The 17,505-nt window shown below is 38.4% G+C and overlaps 1 protein-coding gene across 3 annotated transcripts in view; it reads right to left on the bottom strand.

Moving 5' to 3' along the window:
* Nucleotides 1-17,505, bottom strand: part of LOC146331546 (fidgetin-like protein 2) — a 37,604-nt gene that overhangs the window by 5,304 nt on the left and 14,795 nt on the right. For 2 of the 3 annotated variants that reach the window (XM_084732788.1, XM_084732796.1), the window contains one exon: nt 11,243-16,124. The exons of the other annotated variant lie outside the window; for it this stretch is intronic. In XM_084732788.1, the coding sequence (XP_084588914.1) occupies nt 14,959-16,124 (1,166 nt within the window). In that variant the 3' untranslated portion in view covers nt 11,243-14,958. Of the gene's footprint in view, nt 1-11,242; nt 16,125-17,505 lie in introns of those variants that run through there. 3 annotated transcript variants of the gene reach the window in all.

Genomic DNA, 17,505 nt, shown 5'->3' with positions numbered 1-17,505 from the left:
ATGTAAAAACAATACAGAAAAGGCTATTAAGTACAACTTAACACAGCCTTCCATAACTAACACTTGTGTTGTCCACTTTTTCGATGAATTGTAATGTGTTGTTTCCTGAAGGAATTGTTTCTGATGAAAAACAAGCTTCTCAGTGAGTTGAGGAAACTGGAGACACGCGGGGCAACACATCACGTCATTACATGTGCCAGATTCTAGTCAAATAAACTCCTGCTTCTGTTCACTCCGAAATTATTGCTGCCATTTTGTTTTTCTTCATAGCCTGCCTTTTCTGGTTCTTCTGTAAGGATGTAAACATTAGCAGTTTGACTGGGCTAAGTAAACCCATACAACACATTCAAAGGCATGAGGGAATCTGGATGTTTGTGGAGCTGTTTGTGTTGACGAAGGCTTGCTTTATGAGAATAAAACTTGGTGGCCACAGGGGGCACCTACATGGAATATTTGGTGGCCACAGAGTAACTTCTTGTGGCCACAGTCCACCATGCCAGGGTTAATGTTGAACCATGAATGTACTGTAACGATCCCGCCATTTTAAAGCAGAGGTGTTTGCACTACACTGTTTAATTTGAAACTAGTGTGAGTGAAATTTTTGTCAAAATTGGTAAGAAAAATTTTAATTTCTAAATGATTTCAGAATTGCAATTTTGGAATCAAATCTTATTTGGAATCAGTTATTTATGCCCAACCTTACTGATAATTGAAACTGAGCTCAAAATTATGATTTCATTTATCTTTTTATTCTTTCCAAATGTATAATGCCTAAAAATACCTGAAAAATATCTGAGGCACCACAAGCATGATGAAGTCATGAAGAAGTCATGTTTAGTTGATCATTATTTCAAGACTTTGAATCCAAGAGAATACATGTGCACTGCTGTGACTGCTCAGTTTTTTGCCCTGCAGACTTACGTATGAAGAACAAATGAACATTGTTAATAATTCATAAATAATGATTGAAAATCCTTAGTTGTCGCATTAACACATTGTTCTCGTCATGTATGAGATACTGTTAATTCTTATACATTGCTGATAGCTCATGAAGTATACATGAATGAACTCATGCTTTGTCATGCATTAAGTCATGTACGAATTCATGACAGATCATGTACCTTCACTATATGGCATTGCCAACATTTCTTATATAAGTTGCAAACATTGCAGAGAAAATGCTTGAAAGTCACACAGGATATTCAGAGACAGAGACAGAGTCTGTTTAGGTTTGGAAACAACAACACAATCTTCTCCAGAAACACTTAAATCACATTGTCTTTGTTCATGTTTTAATAATATGTGAATGAGATTATTGTGTGATTGTGTGGTTGGGTGTGTCATGGTGCAACAGCACTGAAATGACTGCAAAAGCAGGTGTGTGTGTGTGTGTGTGTGCGTGTGTGTGCATGTGTGTGTTTCTTTTCCTCCTTCCCCCTCCTCTGTGTGTGTGTGTGTGTGTAAGGTGGCGCACTGAATAAGGGAAGGAGCAGGGAGGGAGGGGGTAAGCAGAGACAGCACTGCAGTGCAGATAGATGAATGCAGTGGCCTAGGCTGAGTCAGCAGCATGTTCCCAATAGGCTCAGACTGTACAGTGCACTGTACAGCACCTCCTTACCCACAGCAAGCAAGCAAGCAGAGCTACAGCAAGAAGATGAAAAGTAAATGAGAACAATGAACAGAGACACACAGCAAAGTCTGTTGCTATGGACTTCTCCTTCACCTCCTACCTGCAGTGCTGCATGTATTTGGAGTGCATCACTTCTTTTATACTGCTGTGTCTGAGACTGCTGGGTTACTGAAAAACAGCACTCTCAAACTTTGATAAATGCAACTGTTATTTACTAGTCCTATAAAACAATACATTTTACATGATTATATAGCATTTCAACTGTTTATTTTATATCATTTAAATGACCATATGTGTCGGAATGTTTTTAAATGTGTGGCTTTCCATTATAGACACCATCAAAATATCTATATGATGCACTTTGCACATGATTTGTCTTGTTGTTCTTCCCCTGTTGGTCTCTGTCCTCCTTGCATCCACCTAAATAGCAGGACTTGGTTGCAGAGGTGGGACATGGATTAAGTAGGACGTTGGTGTGATCTGTTGGGCTGTTGTTGGGGGTGGAGGCAAGTTTGTGTGGAAGTGAGAGAGAGATACAGAGGGAAGTAAGTGTGCGTGTGTGTAAGGGATACAAAGAGGGGGAGATTGTATGTCTTTAAGGAATCAATAACATGCAATCTGCAATATTGCCGTAATCAAGTATCTGGGTGAGGTAGTACAGGTAGTATTATCTATTTCTGTGTCATGTATCCAGAAGATGGGTAGAGAGGCAAATATATAAACAGACCCAGTTTCACTGAGTTTAATCACTGTGTACAGAGGAGGAGGTGCAAGAGGACAAGGGTCTGATATTATTGTCTTGAACAGTTTTCCTATTGTCACACAGTTTCCATTAATAGACAGAGAAAGTAATTCTTTAAATTTAGCCAAAATAGATTAACAGATGAAAACATGTATGCTTGTATGCTCTTTTTTATGCCCAGGCTGGCCTTCTATGCCCCATCTGTCATAGACATAGCCCTGTCTCACCTTGTTGTTGGTTTGGGGTTTTCTTCCCTGCCCCTGTCAGTGTCTGCAGAGATCACAGCCTTTAACTGCTGTGTTTATTCCTGTTAGCTCTCCAACAGACATCAGCTGAGTGCCTCAAATGACTTCTTACAGCTATCTGACACCCTCTAGTGGGACTTGACAGGAATAACTCAAAACAACTGTGCTACTTTCACAGGATACAGGCATAGCTCATATTTGTACAAGAGATCAAAATTCAAGTTAAAGTTTAAAGTATGTTTTTGGAGCCAAAGAAAATATTACATACTGAATACTGCTGTGTAAATGTTCATGTTCATAATATGAAAGAAAGATAAAGTTATATTACTGTGCAGAGATAGAAAGTAATTGATACAAAGTATAAAGGTTGTATTTGGGATTGGAACAGTATCAAAGGAAAGGAGACATTTTCAAAATCTAGAAAAAATAATTACATTAAATAAAAATTGAAAAAGATAAAATAAATGTGTATATACTAAATAAATAAAGGGGAAAGGATGCGCCCTATGTTTCTGTCCCTAAATCTACCCAGATCTTAACCACAACGATGTCATACTGTGAAACATTATTAGTTTATACAGCGTGCACAGTGAAGGGACAACGCGTACAAATCTCGCGAGAGTTTCACAAAGAAAAGGTTACCTTCCAAACTGAAGAGTCCGATGAACGGTTACGTCCGTCTGTTAGCTTTGTTTGTGCGTTTCAGTGCGCGCATCTGTTAGATCAATTAACAGTAGTTTAATATTACAGTTAGCCTTCCTTTAAATCGATGTAAGTCGAATCTCATCACTGTTTTGTCACAATTCATCTGCTGGTCGGTTGCAGAGGCCACCGCCGTCTTCCACTCCCCAGGTGCCCGATGTAAGAGAGCCCAACAGCGGCTTCGACTGGTTTGAAATGGCCGCGTCAGTTGGTAACAATTTAATGTAAGCTAGTCAGTCAGAACACGTGGTTGTCCAGTACTTTGACACTCTGTCCATTATTGACCAAATATTTGCTTACTGGCAGGTCCTTCCAGTTCAGACCATAGAGTCCCAAGTTTGCCACAGGTGTTAGCTTCAGCCCTGTTCAGTGAGGCTGCTAGCTAGCTGCCTACCTTACTATCATGATTGACAAGGAACAATGAAGGGAATTACTGGTCAGATACAAGGAAGCATTGCATAACACTATATAGTATATGGTGTTTCCTCTAGGTCAGGGATCTGCAACCTTTACGATCAAAAGAGCCATTTTTGGCCATTAAAGGGGGAAAATCTGTCTGGAGTCGCAGCTATTAAATGCTCTCTTTTCCCTGAAGATTTTTTTTTTTGGCAGCCGTAGCTTATGGAGACTCAAGAAGACGAGCCACCATCACAATTTAGAGGAAAAGACACCGAGCCATAGACACAGTCTTTGATATTTTAGTTGATGAAATATCAACACTTGTAGTATGTTGTACACCAAATTTGGTGTACAACATACTACAATAGATTTTTGAGTTTTGTGCCCAACTCAAACTTTTGCAAACTTTCTGCTGACCTTTAGTTGAGATAATTTACTATTCTTCCTTAGATAAATTTATAGTTAAAGTGTAAGTTAGAGAAACTCAAAAAAAGTTACAGTTAACTGTGAACCTGATTTGTTACTATTTTGTTGCCTTAAAATGAAATGGTTTATGCTATAATTTTTTAAAAGACAACATTTTCGGGTTTCTAAAATTAAAATATTTAAATTTATCTAAAGAAGAAAAGTAAATTACCTCAACAGATCAGTAGTTGGTAAAACTTTTTCAAGAATTTGACTTGGGCTCAAAACTGATGTACTATGTATGTAGTATGTTGGCTTGAAATTTTCAGCTGTCTCAACTTTTTCATAGACCAACAACAATGAAACATGAAAAATATTTTAAAAATATAATGTTATTCGTTTCCATATCCATATCCTCTCCAAAGTCACAGGGAGCCACTGGAGAGGAGCTGAAGAGCCACATGTGGCTCTGGAGCATCAGGTTGCAGACCCCTGCTCTAGATAATACCCATTTTTGGACCTTTACACTCACACAATACATCCTCAGTTGTGGCGTAATATTTTAAAAGCGAGGCATAGCCCTGAGGAAACTAATAGCAGTGTTTTAATGGGTCACATCACTGTAGAAGTCATGTTGACTCACTAATTTGATAATCAATTAATCAGTTTGAATAGTTTTTAATGAAAAAAGTCAAAATTTTCTGATTTCAGCTTCTTAAATGGTTTCTTCATTCCAAAATATTTGAGGACATTATCTTAGGCTTAAGGAAACACTAATATTTTTCACCATTTTCTGACATTTTAAGACAAACAACTATTAATCAATTAATCAAGAAAATAATCAGCTGATTAATCGACTATGAAATGAATCCTTAGTTGCAACCCTAATGGATTCCTGCCATGGCATGTGTTGTGTGTTTAGATTTATATAATGTTCAAAAAGTAAAGGGTAAGGTGTAAAAGAAATTCACTATTTTATTTTAACGCACAAGCAGCGAGTCAAAGATGGCAGCAACACAACAAATGGTTATGAAATACTGTATCCCAGGAAAGACACAGACCAGCAAACTGAAATCAGTTATTTGACTGTAACACAAATGATCAAACACTAAAATGAGACTCACTATGCTGTTTTGAGGAGGGTTTGATAGTTTGGTTTGATAGACTGTTGATGTAAAGTTGAAATATGCTAACACTGTTTAATACTATAGGCCTATAGGCTGTTCCACAATGATATGATGTTGTCTGAGCGTAATGTCCAGACAAACAACCTGAGCCAAATGAATATTGCCCATTACTATTGTAATAAAAATATATTCAGATTTTAAACAATAACTTTTTAAATTTCTTACCATGATGTTACGAGGTTGGTAACATGCCCTAGAAAAACATCTTGAGAATTTCCTCACTTAATGTTTACTTAGTTTGTTTTTTTTTACCAACTGGCATTATGATGTGTATCACAGAGGTTTAACTGCACCCCAATTCTAGCCAACAGAGGAACATTTTAGCTAATGCAATTTAGACAAATATATTTTTAAGCAGATGAAATGTTTACATTTGCCACTAAAAACAACTACAAGATGTGCATGAGACCATACTTTTCTTGATATTATTTACTTGATATTGATGACTCAGAGGGAGAGCATAGGTGAAAGAATGCAGGTGCTTGTGCTTGTTTTGAGGTGCTTGTAGTCAAGTATTTCCACAAAGTTCATTAAATATTCCATTAGGGCTGCAACAAACAATTATTGTCATTATCAATTCATGTACTGTTTATTAGTTGTTTTTTTTTGTCCCACCAGAACTGAATAACTCATATTACCCGTTTACTATGATAAATGACACAGAAAAGCAGCAAATTGTCACATTTAAGAAGCTGGAGCCAGCAAATGTTTGACTTTTTTTGCATAACAAATGACTAAAATGATTAAATCACTTAACAGAATAACTGGCAACTAATTTGAATAGAATAGTTGGTAACAATGAGTCAGCTCTGGTTTCATGTAGGAACTTTATTTCTTTTCCACTACACCCACCAACCATAAAAACAGAAGCATGCAGCTGCTCATGGACCACAGGTTAACGTTTACATTACGTATTGTCACAAGCACAAGCCTCTTGTTCATGAGTAGATGGATGCTTCCTTCTACGTGTTAATATGGTTGACGGGTGTAGTTTGGTAGAAAGAAAATTCTAATTGATTAATTGTTATAATTGGTTAGATTATCTGAGCCTTACAGTAAGTTTGTTCATATTTGTCTAAAGGAACACATGCAATCAAATTCTACTGTATTTTACAGTCTTTGCAGTCCCAGCATGTCCAGAACAGGACATGCTGAAGTTTCCCCTCAGTCTGAAGGAGGAATTCTGCAGACCAGCCAGCAACAGTATAGTATCACCACTGGGTAAGATTCTGAAACATCAATGTGGTGACAGTGTGAGCTTAATGAATGAGCATAACCATTCAGGTTGTATAGTGTACAGTATAATTAGTACAACAGCAATTCTAAAAAAGTAAGGGTGCTGTATAAAAAAAAATTAAAAACAGAATACAGTGATTTGCGAACACTTTTCAACCTATATCCAGTTTAACACAATACAAAGTCAAGATATGTAATGTTTAATGTTCAAACTGATTAAATAAACTGTTCTTTGTGAATATACACATATTCCGAATTTGATGCCTGCAACACATTTCAAAAAAAGTTTGGACAGGGGTTTGTTAACCTCTGAGTTACATCACCTTTTCTTTCCACACTCAGTAAACGTTTTGGTACTGAGGTTGCTAATTGTTGAGGTCTTAAAAATAAAATCCTTTCCCATTTTTGCTTGACATACAACTTCAGGTGTTCAACAGACCAGGGCCTCTTTTGTCGTTTTTTGTGCTTCATAATGCACCACACATTTTCAGTGGGAGACAAGTCTAGACTGTAGGCAGGTCAGTCAAATACCTGAACTCTTTAAGTACAAAGTCACACTGTTGTAACACTTGCAGAATGTGTCTTGGCATTTGTCTTGCTGAAACTAGCAGGGACGTCTCTGAAAAAGACAGTCTGGAAGGCATCATATGTTGGTCCAAAACCTGTATGTACCTTTCAGCATTAATGGGGCCTTCACAGGTGTGACAGTTACTCATGATGCCATGGACACTAACACACCCCCATACCGTCACTGATGTTGGCTTTTGAAGTTAGAGCTGGTAACAATCTGGATGGTCCTTTTCCTCTTTAGCCATGAAGGAGGATAGGACATCCATGATTTCTCAAAACAACCAGGAATGTGGACCCATCAGACCACAGCACGTTTCCACTTTGCGTCAGTCCATCTCAGATTAATTCAGGCGCAGAGCAATTGACAGTTTTTGTGGAAGTTGGTGATATATAGCTTTAGCTTTGCATGATAGAGTTTTAACTTACACTTGCAAATGCAGCAACAAACTGTGCTTACCAACAACAGTTTTCTAAAGTGTTTCTGAGCCCATGTAGTAGTATCCTTTATGCAAACGGCCCTGCTGCTTATGTGCAGAGATTTCACCAGATTCTCTGAAGCTTGTGATGATATTATGGTTTGTAGATGGTGAAATCTCTAAATTCTTGGAGTTTTGTGTTGAGAAATGTTGTTCTTAAACTGTTGGACTATTTGTCCTCAGAGTCAGAGATTATGATACTGTCTTCTGTTACCGACTAATCTGTTCACCTGTGAAATATTCCAGGTGTGTTTTTGAGCATTCCACAACTTTCCCAGTCTTTTGTTGCCCCATCCCAACTTTCTGAAATGTGTTGCAGTCATCAATTCAGATTGAGTGTATATTTACAAAAAATAATAATGTTTATCAGTTTGAACAATAAATATCCTCTCTTTGTACTGTACATGATTTGTGAATCATTGCATTCTGTTTTTATTTGCACTTTAAATATTATGCTTATGTGTTCAGATTTATTTCTATCCACACTATATTTTGTAAATAGCTTTGTAGGACTGTTTCTGTTACTTGTCTGTTATTTTCACAGTCATCTTTTACAATAAGGCACTTCTTGATAAGACCCTCTAGGTGTCACTGCTATACTTGCTATCTGGCACTTGTGCAGCTTCTGTGCCTGCTATTATTTGTGTGAGCTGGAGAGGAAATTGTTATGATTGTAAGACAAGCAGAGATATTTTAAGATAAACCTTCTAACTGAACACTTTTTGATGGCTTGTTGTTTCATCTCATTTATGTAATTGCTGTTTTACTTCAGTCTCAGTACACCTGAAATAGAATAAATAATCTGAGCTGTTTACTCGGAACCAGTGACCAAAATTCAATTTTGGTCAACCAGGCAAATGGCTAGGGAATGATCACATTTTACCAGCCATTCATTACCATGAGGTTTTTGGTAAGTAAATGGAGCAAATCTATCAGGTTCTTGCATATTTTACCAGCATTTGGCTCTTGGCTGGTGCTAATTTTGAGCCTGATCATAACTGAACCTGAGGTTAGTAGATGGGATCATAAGGTTTAGCAAAAAGTTTTAATGAGAATGGCTTGTTTAACCCCTGTTGCCAATGCCAGGAATATGGTTTGAGGTTTGTTTAAGATGCAGGGAATTTGACCCATTTTTGTCCCTTTACACAACACACCCTCAATTGCGGTGCTATACTTTATAAAAGAGACAGGAGTCTTAGGAAACTAATAGCAGTGTTTTAATTTATCACATGATTCTTTGGAGATCATGTTGATTTCTTTTTTGTGGTCTTTTTGTTCAGCTCCATCATCTCTCCCCACATAAATGGTCTGAAAAATGTCTTTATCAGTCATGTTACAATCTGGAAAAAATTGGAGTTACATTAACAGATGAGTTAAGTTACAGTTTTTAAAAGGTTAATGTCATTTCCTTGATATTTAAGTACTAGAAAACCGTTAATATATAAATGTTGCCCAAGCTATTTTTGGTATTGTGTATTTCGGTTTGTATACTGTTCAATCAATATAAGGTGTAAAATGCATTGATAACTATTTTATTCAGGCAACACTGTACCATTGTTCTACAGTGGTACAGTGTTGTCTGAATGTAATGTCCAGACAAACAAACTTATAAAAGAATTAATTTTTGATCTTTTTCAATTGCAAATGGCATCAATTTTAAACCAGTGGGGGAAATTGATATTTCCCTCACTACTTGAATAATTTTCATTCAAATAAACAATTACTCTCTCTTTTCTTTTCATCCCTTTCTCACATTATGGCACAGTGTTGCTTTAAGATAGCACACCCCAAAGTATATATTAAAAAATATTTTTGGAAAATTTGTTCTGTTTTATGAAAAATAAAATCCAAGTGGAATCATAATGCATAACAGAGGGTTAAGGGTAAGTTTATTGTTAAGTAGTTTTGGGAAAAGAGGGTCTTGTTGTGAAACGCTTCGATGTTACAGCGGGGTTAGATTCATTGTGGATGAAAGGACCAAAGTTTCGGACATCTGTCACACGCCAGCGCATGCCCTCCGCCCTCCAGACAATAAAGCTGTGGACAGGGGGTAGTGTGTAGTGGAAGAGGGTCAGGATCTTCTTCACTCTTCCTGTTCTTTATTCTATGCCCTCTTGAGCTTCTTTTAGGGTTTTTACATAACACAAATGGCCCTGTGGTTATTTTCCGGTGTTACAACTTTGAATTCAAGATTCACAATAGAAATTAAGTTTCAATTTAAATTTTTCAATTTAATTTAATTATTCTTAATAGTTTCAAGAAGCTTTACTGCAGAGGTATATGTTATATGGAATAAATTATAGGATAAAGGACCAATGATCTGAGTGGTAGTTAAATTAATTTACTTAGTGGAGTTTGAAAGCGGTTGGTGCTCCTTTTTAAGTTTGTACAATTTTGTGACATCTAGCAGTGAGCTTGCAGTTGGTTTGGGAATGAACAAAATAAAATATCATAATATTTTTGACCAAATATGCTTTCACAAAATATTAACACAATTAATTGACTAATAATTGCAGCTGAAGTAATGTGGGAAGTAAAGGTAAAGTCCAAAAACAGCTAGAACAGTCTGGTATGCTCAGAAAATTACATAATTTTACTGTAGTGCTGCCTTGGAAAAATCAGAAAAGGCAACACTTATGCCATACAGCGATATAAGGATATCCAAAATCTAAGACGATGTCTAGCCTCATTTCACGATATTGTTATAATCTCAATATTCTGTCCAGCCCTAGCTTGCAGATTGCCAACACCTCATCTCACTCTCCCCTTCCTTCCAGTGTTTGCTTTGTCCATTCTGGGTTGCTACGGAAACATGGCGGTGCAACATGGCAACCTCTGTGGAAGAGGGCCCACATCCACTGTAGATAAAAAGGTCTCATTCCAAGGTAAAGAGAACTCATGATTCTTATTTTCAAGTGATTATACACAAAAGAAAATATACTTATTTATATTATATTATATTTCTGGACAGTTCTGCCAATACATGCTGAATTGTGTGCTTGCCTGCAGACATATTGCATACTTTGCATGTTCAGCTGAATTCCTGTCTACTGACTCAAATGTTTTAAATATATCAGTTAATTAAAGTGTACCATCTGAATATGATTGATTGATTGATTGAATATGATGAAATTAGATGGTTATTTGCACAAGACTTTTGAAGAAATTACAGGGGAATTGTAATGAATATGGAGCAGTCAAATAAAGCATTTCTGATCTGAAATTGGCTGCCAAACATTCTAAATTCTCAAAAATTCTCAGGATTATCCCTGGCAGGATTTGTAAAATTCAAGCACTCAGACTCTCAAAGCCTTTGTGCGTTTTACCAGCTGTTCCTCTTAACTTTGTTTGAATGTTTTGAACATGGTTATATAATGCTTGCTGATTTCTGCAGTAAGGGATCAACAGAAGATTTATCTAGCTATGGGTAACAAATATGATGGCAGGATTGTTTCATTTCAAATGGTAAAGGATGTTTTGTTTACATCGATGATTGTGTAGATGAAATGGCAAATTATGTTGGTAATGAACTCTTTTTCAATGGTGTATTCAAACTGAAGCACCCTCCTAATGTTGAAAACACTGCCAGTTATTCTGGACTTAATTCTTGTTACTCAAACCTCAAACATTTTGAATTTCACAGACAAAAAGAAAGGGAGACCAAAGTTTTTTTGGTGTAGTATCTTCATTTCCATGACACAACAGCCTTTAGTGAGGTAGACTATAACAGGTCAAGAATTAGAAACATTGCTCCTTAAACTGGCATGTGAAATGACATGAAATAAATATTTCCATGTACAACGTCTTCAAAATGAGGTAGAAATGGTTACAGAGAATGTACGAGATACAACAAAAGTACAACTGAATTACAAAGATAACACTGAAATGACATTTTTCATCTGTTGGACAATTTCAACTCCACTTAACTTCAATGAGTAATGCCAAGAAACAGCAAATACTGTAGTTTGTTGCAGTGTGTAGATTTATGTAGAGCACATTCTTTTTCTGTGGCATCGAAGAACATTCAATTGTTGTAGCTAAGCGCTTAAATACTTTTCAAATCTGAAGGTAAGAATACATTATTATTTGCTTAACACCTTTTTATTAATCATTTTTTCTTCAGCATATTTTGTTGCTAAATCTTTGTGTGAGGAGGGTATTTTTCCACACTCAACCACATTCTGAGTACATTTAATTGTCTGAACGTGCTTATATTTCCAAAAGAGGCATTATACTTTTTCATCACATTGATTTTCAGACTAAATCTGAAGCTGCATCTCAGCCTAAATTTTACTATGAAAAGGGATCCACACTCTGCGCATGCTTTTATGCAACAGTTCCATTTTGTTTCAGCCCCTGAAGGGCTTAATTTCACAAAAAAAAAAAAAAAATGTATGGCACAACTTCTGAGGGGATGGCATAGTTGAGCAACCAAGCTACAATTTGGTGAAAAAGAGGTTTAGAGCTGTTACTGTACATATTTTCCGACAGTGCACATACTTGGTTAATATTTAACTTATTTCTTCTTCACGATGTCAATACATGTTAGCGCTAAAATCAAGCTGAATGACTGTTGACACTGTGTCAAGCTGTTTTAAAATACTGATATGGGAAATGGAAATAAGACACATTAAGACATTTAATAAACATACCTATTATAAAGCATTATACTGTAGTATGTGTGCGTCTTGATATGTCAAAAGTTGTTTCTCAGGAGTGCTTTGTTTTGACAGTTTGTCCACAAAACCGTTTCCCCACTAACTACACTAACACTTAACATGTCAATCATTTCTCCACCAAAACCTATAAGAGAATTACATCTATACATGAAGAAAATATGTTTCATATTTCTAAAAACATCATTGATGCACATATTGGCATGTATTGTCCTTTAAAAAAAAATATCTGAATTACATTCAACATTTCAGGCCTTGGTACAAAAACCTCAAGTTTAATTTCCCAGAGCTAAGAAGCAGTGTGGATGTGTGTGTGTGCATGTGTGTGCGTGTGTGTGCGTGCATGCATGTGTGTGTGTATGTATTTGTTTTTTTCTGTTGGTATCAAAGGCCTTGTAAGTTTGTTTCCCTGAAGTGTTCAGAGTATGTTTTGCTCTTAATAAAAGCCATGGCTCCGTTTTCATCTTGCTCCATAAAGCTCCTTACAAACACCCTAAGGTAATAACATACATTCTTATTTAATCATTCTGAGGTAACAATATTCTTCCTGAGTTTTCAATGACACAACTATAAGTCATCCTTTTGAGAGGCAAAGGTAAAGAAAATGCATATTAAAAAAAATAGTAAATCCTAGCAGACAACCAGGTAGATCTTCACGTAGAATGTAATGTTGAGGCACTCACTCAGAAACATACATATATCCTCCACTGCAGGATGCATGCCTCTCAGTTTGGGCCGTGCATCCAACAGAAGTAACAAACTATTTGCTCTGAGTGAATTTTAACAGTATGCAGACTTACAGGGGCACTTCACTCCATGACCAAAAATACACATTTTTCATTTCTGTAGTACATTTTATCCATCATGATTGTTTGGTTGTGAGTTGCCGAGTTTTGGAGAGATCGGCCTTAGAGTTCAAATATAATTTAACTACAGGACACTGTGCTTGTGGGATTCAAAGTGACGAAACATACTTCTGAAAAACCCAAAAGAAATGTGTCCTTCCAGAAATCAGTAACCAGTTTCTCCAAATAATACATAGACCTTGTTGAGTTCTATGAAGGAGCTTTTTTCTTTTTACCATAGAAATAAAGTAGTTCTTACATAAAACTGCTTTTTAACTGTCGGTTGTCTGTCAATGTAAAGTTAAGCCTGTCATCCTGAAAACAGAAGCTCACTGTTCCAAAAATGCACACTCTGGAGTTTAAGTTCTAAAAGATTATTATTGATTTCTTATAATAGAAATTATAAACAGACATTAACTTATCTGGTGAACATTTAGCATTAATTTGAATTCTAAATAAGGTGAAATGGACAAACATAAAGTTATGTCCAGTTATGAACCGGACTAGAAATTCCAAAAATTAAGACACTGTAGAGTTGGTGTTGGAGAAGTGAGTATGTCAACTTAGAATGTTTCTTTCATCTCTGATGACATATAATGTTCATTTTATGACTTATCACAGTAAATATATTACAGATGTCTCATTTGTGCACCACAAGCAGAGTGTCATCTTAGTTGCATTATATTCAAGAGAAGGCAGACATCTCTACAGCTGATATCTCCAAACCTCAGCAGTGCACCAAAACAATCTAGATGGATAAATAGCATGACAGACCAGAGGAAAAATATGTGTTTTTGATTTTGGAGTGAACTATCCTTTTAGGTATGGTTGTGTGTTTTTTGGTTGTTTGATTTGTATAGTCATTATTTCCTGAAAAAATCAAAAGACAAGGCATAAACTGGATCACGTATTGCATTATTTGCAGATTCTGTCGAAAGCATATCTTTAAATTTTCAGATGAGCAGAAATCTGCAAGTAAACAACATGCTTTGAAGATGATCAGTATATACTTGGATACCGTCAAATACATTTTAAATGAACATAAAATCTTAGATTATTTCCCCACTCTTTCTTTACATCAAAACAATTCAAAGGGCGGCTTCATGTATCCTAGGTTATCATTTGATAAGCAGCTTGGTATGTGTAAACTGGACAAAAATAAAAGATCCTCAATAATGACAAAAAGGATAGAATAAGATAAAGAACATGAAACAAGGAGGATAAGCAAGCTGAAACAAAAGTGAAGAATGAGTAAAGGTGGGGGTATAGCGTGGGATGAGCTGGGAAACATTCATTTCTCAAGGCCAAGCAACACACAAAGCCTTGGAGTCAGCTGTGTCAAGTAGCAGTGATTGTGCTGAAGTAGTATGGCATTCGCACCATTTCAGTTATTGCTTTCCTTACTTTTTGGTCAGTAATGATTCTTGTGGTGTGGTAGAACGCTTTGCAGTCAAAGGCCTTTTACATACATAATGGCCACAAATAATTACACCAACTTCTAAAACAGCAACGTTGCAGTGCTGCTGCCACAGTAGCAGAAAGGAAATAAATAGGATCCTGAGAGAAACAGACACTCATAAATTTAGACAGAGAGTGCCTTAACCTCACCCCTAAGACTTACCTCAACCATACAGGGCTAAATGCCCCATGAATCTTTGGAAAAACATGAATAATGAAAATGCTAAAGATGCACAAGAAATACCAGTCTTGTGCTGTCTTGTGTTCTCTAGTGAAATTAAACCTTTCATTGACAAATCCAAGTTCATTCTCCTAAATCTGTCTGGATTAAGAACCCTGGTTGGTTTCAGGAAGGAAGAGAATCCTGTCAAAAGCCGATCAGGTTTGTCAGCGCCCTCCAGTGGGGTCCTCAGATCGTGTGTGCGGTGCAGGTATCTTCAGAGACATTCTCTGTTGCTGAGGAAAATTGTGCTCCCCTGGCACACTCTCTCCTGCTAGGCCTGATGGTGGGCTGTAGTCCCTTGCCCCGCCATAAGGGGGTGACATCAGGGGCTTTCCAGGTTTGAAGGGCTGTGGGTCTGAGGCAGAGCTGCTCATATCATAGCCATTGCCGTTCCCGTTGCCGTGGCCTTTGCCATGACTGTTTCCATGGCCGTTGCCATACTTTCTGTAGCGCGATCCCTCCACCTCTGCTCCCTCCTGTTCTTCCTCTGCCATCTCAAAGGCCTTGCGTTTCAGTGGCGCCCCTGCTTCAGAGCTGCCTCCAAGGCTGTGAGATGGGTAGCTGTAACTGCCACCCACCATGGTGGGCCTAGGCGCAAGAGGAGTTGGGGCACTAATCCCAGAGGGCAGGTAGGAGGCACTGGGGTGGCTATATCCAGAGGACAAGCTGGTTTGGGGGTAGCACCCTGGAGGGTAGTTGTAGACAGGAGTGCTGGTGCTGTAGCTGGGCACCAGAGTGGGTGCAGCCTGCAAAGAGTGTAGAGGGGCAGGGGGAAGTGCTGCGCTGGGCTGAGGGCAGTATCCTGAGGACAGGTAGGTGCTGTTGTAGGCAGGAGGGTATTCCTGAGATGATGGAGCACTGCAGGGGCCAGCACCGCTGTAGCCTGGCTCAGAGGTTAAGTTACTGCTCACTACTGTCACACTTCCTGTGGCTGGGATGCCCACAGATGCAGAGCCCACCTTGGTGCCGGTTAATGCCTCCAGTCCAGGGTAACACTCCATGCCCTGGCCCAGAGCCCAGGGCTCAGATTCAGTTTTCAGGAAAGTTCCAGGCTCTGAGTAGGCCCCTGTAGCAGGGCGTTCATAGGATAGCTCCAAGCCTGAGTACTTCTCAGCGTAGCGTTTGAGCAGAGAAGAAGCAGTAAGGGCCGATATATCATCACTGGCCCAAGGGTAACCTGCAGGGGCAAAGCTTCGTCGAGCAGCTGTTGAGTAGGGGTCGTGTTTGTGGGCAGACGGCGGTGAGGTGGTAGAGGTGACATCTAGGTGCTGTTCAGGCCACTGAGATAAGGGGGCAGCGTGCTCCGGAGACCAGTGCATCTTCAACAGACCTGACAGAAACAAGAGCAAAGCAGATTTAGTTCACACAATCAAGGAATAATGTATCAAATGTTTTAAAGTAGGAGTACATATTTGCTACATTTTTTCTGAACCATGGACATTAGAATAAGTGGACAGTCTGAAAAGTGAAGCCATTGTGGAGGTGGCTTAAACTTTTCTTTCTAATGACCAGCAGGGGACAACTCTGCTGGTTACAAAAAGAAGTTTGAGACTTAGGCGAAACTGACCCCACTTCTCACTTGATTTATTACCTCACTACACAGTTTGCGGTTTCTATTGCTAGTTTCAAGTCTTCTTTTATACACCATTTTGTACATTGTGGTTTCCCTTTACAGTGAAATAGACGATAAAGCAGGTTATGCTTTAGGGTGGGACTGCTGTGTGATTGTCAAGTCACTCTTAGTGAGTCTGTCCCATACTGTTGTATTTACAGAGCTCATGAAACTTAAATCAAACTGTCAAACTAGATGGTATTGATCAAATATGGAACAAGATTTTGTTACTACATTGCCTATTGCCTATTGGTTGCTCTGTCCATTTATTCTACAGTCTACAGTCTGGACGCAATAAAGGTTAACACCACATTTGAGGCATTTTGCAGTTTCTGTGTTCCAAAACTCACAAGCAAGCTAAGAGTCTAGCCTCATTAATATCTGCCCCCATAATCGCTTTGGCTAGCTGACCCTTTTCCAGAATCATGTCAATGCTTAGCCCATGCCCTTCTACACAGTCTCATCCAGACAGGGGACAACTGTTCTAATCTTTATGTGAAGCCGGCAACATAGCCCCCAGCCTGGTCTCCACGGCGATAAGCCTCTATCAGCCTGCGCACTGCTCTCTGCCTTTGCCTCTCTCACATTGGGGCCATTGTTGTCTCTCTGTGACTCTCTTAGTCCACAAAGCCACCCCCACTGAGCGTGTGATCTAATTCGGCCCAAACCTCAGGGGTCTGCTGGACGGGGAGGAGAGGAGGGGTGTGGGGTTAGGGTGTAGAGGAGGATCAGAGTAGTTTTTCATCATACTACACAGAGAAACTGGACCAGTGAACACTATTACAAGTGTACCGATTGATTAAGCAGTCAAAAAATTCAGATTTTCACGTGCCATGTGTGATTATACATGCACATTTACACAAACAGAGTAATCCACTGGTTTAGTGGTTGTGGGCTTTTGCTTGGCTTTTGCAGGCCTTGTCTTTTTGAACAGGCATTAGGCTGACATTCCAGGCATTGCAGAGTATTATTAAACTGTCCTGACCCCAGGCTTGGGCCAGAGGGGCTTCCCTGCAACAGTACTGGACAGAGGAAGAAGAAGCCACTGACTCAGTTTCACCAACAGGGATGGTCAAATAATCAGTAGCCTATATTGTGT

The sequence above is a fragment of the Lutjanus erythropterus genome, chromosome 2, assembly GCF_056507025.1.
Source record: "Lutjanus erythropterus isolate fLutEry1 chromosome 2, fLutEry1.hap2, whole genome shotgun sequence".
In the NCBI taxonomy this organism is placed as follows: Eukaryota; Metazoa; Chordata; class Actinopteri; order Lutjaniformes; family Lutjanidae; genus Lutjanus; species Lutjanus erythropterus.
The sequence above is the reverse complement of the archived record's forward strand: the minus strand, read 5'-3'. Positions and strand labels throughout refer to the sequence as shown.